This window comes from Sabethes cyaneus, chromosome 1 (genome assembly GCF_943734655.1).
Source record: "Sabethes cyaneus chromosome 1, idSabCyanKW18_F2, whole genome shotgun sequence".
NCBI lineage: Eukaryota > Metazoa > Arthropoda > Insecta > Diptera > Culicidae > Sabethes > Sabethes cyaneus.
In genome coordinates this window covers 23,927,418-23,932,253 of record NC_071353.1, presented here as the reverse complement: position 1 = coordinate 23,932,253, position 4,836 = coordinate 23,927,418, and the positions used below count along the sequence as shown (strand labels likewise).

Sequence of the window (4,836 nt, the reverse complement as noted above, 5' to 3'; positions counted from 1 at the left end):
CAAGCACAATGAAGTAATTTGCGGTTTCGTCACTAACGAGAATGACATTAGCTGAGGGTCGATTATGTAGGAGTGAGAGGGGAGCAAAGAGTGGAGGAGAAGATCCGGGAGTTTGGAATTTGATGTTGTTGATATTATTCCTACTGCAAACAGCTTCAGCGAGGTCCACAGCTAATGTCAAAAAATTTTTATATGTGTGCGGGGTGGAATACTTCATATCCAGCTTTTTACGAGCCATAATGGCGGACGTGTTCGTAATATTTGGACAGCATTTTTGACATTTCCCTAATACATCGCACGTTTTCTTTCTGTACGTTCCTTTAGTTTTACCGTGAACGCGCGGAAAGAAAACGTTCGATGTATTAGGGAAATGTCAAAAATGCTGTCCAAATATTACGAACACGTCCGCCATTATGGCTCGTAAAAAGCTGGATAGACTTCGGCCCATATTAAAATGTTAGTTGCCAAATACAGTGAACCCCCGTTCGTTTGAATTTCTCAATTCGATTCCTCATGTAAACTAACGGGGTTAGTTTTTAATTTGAACAACTGGCAGCCATAAATATGTGTATGAACTGGCCGCCCTGCTCTTTGTTATTGTTTTGGTGGTTTGATTCAGTTGGCAATTGCAAGCAGCAAATATTTCATGTTCCGCTCGGATTTCTATCATATAATCGTTGGGAAAACGCAATGTAAAACGGATTAATCACGCTAGATCAGTACAAACAAATCCTGTTTATGTGCATTGTCTGCATAAGCAAATGATGTCATTTTTAAAATGACATTTGAAGCATTTTTTAATTTGCACGTCGTGCAAACCAGAGCAGCGGGGTGCATATTAAAAAGTGTTCATATTCAGTCGAACGGGGGTCCACGGTATTGAAGCTCGACTAGAGCTCTACAAAGGAATACCTCCTTTGTAGAGCTTTGCATTATAACAACATCGCATCCTCGCTCACTCGCTGTCACTCCGCATATACAAAAAAAAACTTTAAGTTAACGTGTACGTGAGGTTATCTGGTGCCACCGTACTTGAGTAATTCATTCTAGTTTAAATTCAATATTTTTCCTGTGATGGATGGCCTTAATGAATACGAAACGTTTTTGGATGTTCACAAGCCCCAGCTGCTAGCATCCGGAGTGCCGGATCACCTTTGGCCAGAGCTGTTCCGTAAGCTCAAACATCAGGCCTTCGATGCCGGCGATTGTTTTTCTCTGCTGTTCGTAGATTATGAAGACGGTGAACGTTCTGAGGAGGATCCAATCTGGACGGTGACCGTAACGAAGGAGGGAGGCATTCGTGCGAACGATCCAACCGAGATATACTTGGTAGACCATGCGTGGACTTTTCGAACGGACAATGCACGTCAATTACTGAACGAGCATCCACCGCTGGTAAACCGGCTAGCAATAATGATGGGAATTGATCAGCAAGACGTGCCAAGTACTGTAGTTATTACTAAAATACTGAACGATGTTTGGAAATGGTGCTGTATGTATTCATTGAATGCTGAAGGTTTGTCGGTAGAAAGTAGAATGCCCATTTGGTATGTCATGGACGAGCTGGGAAGCGGAATTTTACACAGAGATACACCTAACTGTAGAGTCGTGCCTTTCATCCACGTGCCGGAACAAATGACTTACAGTTTACTATTTCCAATCGAAGATCTTCAAGAAGGAGACCAGCTCTACCGAGATTTTGTGGAAGGGACACCCAGCGAAAGCAAAGAACGTGACGCGCTTCTACTACCCTGGCGTTACACTTCACTAACAGAGGAAAGCTTTGCCCAAAAAGAAGCTTCCAAAGATTATTTCCTCGCTGGTCACGTAGAAGAATCCTTACCTAGTAGTGATGTAGCGCCGCCACTGTTCGATGGAAATGGTCCTCTTAAAGTCTATTCCCAGTATGATATGGTTAATCAATACCTTACTGATCCTGCCTACGAACTTGTCGACAACCCAGAAGATGCGGATATCCTTTGGTTAACAACACATTTTAAACAATATCTCGAATTCAGTGCATCAACACCGAATAAGTTCATCAACCAATTTCCGTTCGAGAATGTAATCACTATCAAGGACCTTCTTAGTATCGTGTGTCGACGAATGGCCAAAAAGATAGATGGAATGGAACCACTGGCGCCAAATCCTGAATGGTTACCGGTAACATATAATCTTAAAACTGAGTTGATTGAATTTGTAAGTTATTATCAAAACCGTGCCCGAAGGGGACTTGATAACCACTACATTATTAAACCGTGGAATCTCGCCCGCGGGTTGGACACTTACATTACCAAGAACCTAGCTCAAATCATGCGCTTACAGCAAACTGGCCCAAAAATTGTTCAGAAGTATATCGACAAGCCAGTTCTTTTCCGAAGACCGGAAGTGGAAGGACGGGTAAAATTTGATATTCGTTATGTGCTGCTGCTAAAGAGTGTTGATGAACTTTCAGCTTACATTTATAATCAGTTCTTTTTGCGTTTTGCGAATAAACCCTTTGAGCTAAATGATTTTGATGATTACGAAAAACATTTCACCGTTATGAATTATTCGCAGTACCAACTCAGACACATGAAGTGCGAAGAGTTTCTGGAGCAGTGGAAACTGCAATATCCAAAACATGAGTGGTCGACGGTCGAGGAGGACATTTGTCATATGCTGAAGGAGATGCTGCAGGGAGCAACTCGTCTACCACCACCATGCGGCATCAGTCCTAATGCACAGTCGCGTGCCCTTTATGCAGTTGATTTGATGCTAGAGTGGTCCGACAACGGAAGTCGCATTCAGCCCAAAATCCTTGAGGTTAATTTCACACCGGATTGCAAGCGAGCCTGTGAGTACTACTCCGACTTCTATAACGACGTCTTCAATTTACTGTTCCTTGATCAGGATAATCCGGATGCATTCCGTAGGATCGTTTGAGATAAACTTGCTAGGAAAGCTTTATGTAGCTATAATCTGTACTCATTATCACTGCAAGCACATAGCGATAGTAATAAATCGTTCAAAGACGCTTCTATTGTTTTTTTACACCCACTTTAAAGAACAGGATTGATAAAACCTAGTGAAACATATTTCTTCATAATAAAAACGGCGTAACTTTGTAATCAATAAGCCCGGTTTTACACAAAATCAAATTTATTGATTGAATATCATAAGTTACAAAATAACTATACGAAGCATAATATGCCAATTGGAAAAAGATAAGATATAATTTTGTACAACAAAACTTTTCGCGCGACACGTTATCAATGTCAAATAGTTGACATGACAATAATTTCAACGCTAACAGATAATACCTATTTAATTGATCGTTTGAATGTTACATTCGAGCCAAGCTTGTTTGGAATACCTTCCAAATCCAAATCTTTTGGAATATTAAGAATTTCTTGAATTTTAAAGTTTGGCCTAGTATTCTTACTGGTTGTCGTTCGTAGACTCTGCAATCGAGTCGCCCGATCCAGCCGGTATCTCCGAAGTTGTGCCCCTGTAGACATCTTCGTTTACGAGCCGCTGACGCTCGATGTACATGGAGACCTTCATATTTCTCAGCTGGTGGTTGTTTATTAGTTTCAATAGAGCAAAGACCGACAGACCTACCCAGGTTGCAAACGAAGCCCAAGCTCCAAATTGTACAGTTCCCAATTCGATGTAGAACCCAGACGTTTGAACGTTCAGCTCAGGATTCGTGATGTTCTGGCCGTCAGCAATCGCGCATCTGAAACAGCACTAAATCATACACCCATTCCATAGTACTACGCTTAACTATCCGATACTCACGAAGGAAAACGTTCCGTCATTTCGCCACACCAAGCAATAAATCCAAGTGTGATCATAATAGCCGAAATAATTGTCATAATGCACAGGCTAACGCTGAATACGACATCGAAGAACAAAGCTAAGAAAGAACTCTCCAGTTCCCGGTACACCAGATAGGCAAATCTGTAGTATCGTACAAACTTGAACAAATTATGAAACCATTTTTGAAGAATTGTTTACCGATAGATTTGTATTCCAGAAATGAAAAAGAGTATTACTCCCACCGTGCCCGGATAATTGCAGTAGGCTTCCGAAGCCCATTTAACATCAAAAAGCCCGTTCGTCTCCTGCCATTGGCCGGTAGCAAAAAGCAAACAATGGCCGCTATAAGTTTTAGACGAGAAAAAATATCGAACATCATGAATCATCAATGATAAATACGGATAGTATGCAAATTACGACTTACTTGAAGGAATGCATATGAAGCGAAAGCGGGATGAAAATGCATATTGATAAGATTAAGGCAATTACATGCCCTGCCACTTGACTCAGAATAAGCACGTTGGACAGCGCCATCGGGCTGATCAAGGCTCCTAGAGATTTAACACCAGTTTGCGAAAATTCCTATATAGATTTATAAATCCGTTATGTTTATATTTTCCTATCGGGAACGAGACAAGAATGACGCAACGAAAAAACTCCAAAACAAGGACTCTACTGTATATGGTAAGTTCACTACTGCAGTGTTGCTAGCATATACAGTAGCACCCCGCAAATCCGACAAATTCATGTCCGGAGTACCGAGTTTTGACTCGATAATAGACCAAATCAAGGTGACGTCATCTGGCAGATACTGGCGCCCTTGTTTACAAACAGACCACAGAGTCCAACAAAGTTTCAGCTGTTTAAACGCCAAGTTGTTGTTTAAACTGCATTTGGACTAAATTCAAAAAGCCATGATGCCTGTAAAATGTTAAAACACACGCTACATTCGCCATAAACGAAAAGGAAAATTTTCCAAAATGTAAACAAGGGCGCCACCCAGGTAACCAATAAGCATTTCCAATGCAATTT

The 4,836-nt window shown here is 41.3% G+C and overlaps 2 protein-coding genes across 2 annotated transcripts; one reads left to right on the top strand and one right to left on the bottom strand.

Annotated features, from left to right (window-relative positions):
- Positions 1-1,007: 1,007 nt before the first annotated feature.
- Positions 1,008-3,008, top strand: LOC128743258 (tubulin--tyrosine ligase-like protein 12). The gene has a single exon (XM_053839806.1). The coding sequence runs from the start codon at positions 1,075-1,077 to the stop codon at positions 2,923-2,925; it is 1,851 nt and encodes a 616-aa protein (XP_053695781.1). The 5' UTR covers positions 1,008-1,074; the 3' UTR covers positions 2,926-3,008.
- A 125-nt stretch (positions 3,009-3,133) lies between these two features.
- On the bottom strand, positions 3,134-4,422 carry LOC128745102 (transmembrane protein 179). Its single transcript, XM_053842089.1, has 4 exons — positions 4,229-4,422; positions 4,003-4,146; positions 3,784-3,945; positions 3,134-3,721 (listed from the first exon to the last, which is right to left on the bottom strand). Exons 1-4 carry the CDS (start codon positions 4,336-4,338, stop codon positions 3,421-3,423), a joined length of 717 nt encoding a protein of 238 aa, XP_053698064.1. The 5' UTR covers positions 4,339-4,422; the 3' UTR covers positions 3,134-3,420.
- Positions 4,423-4,836: the final 414 nt, after the last annotated feature.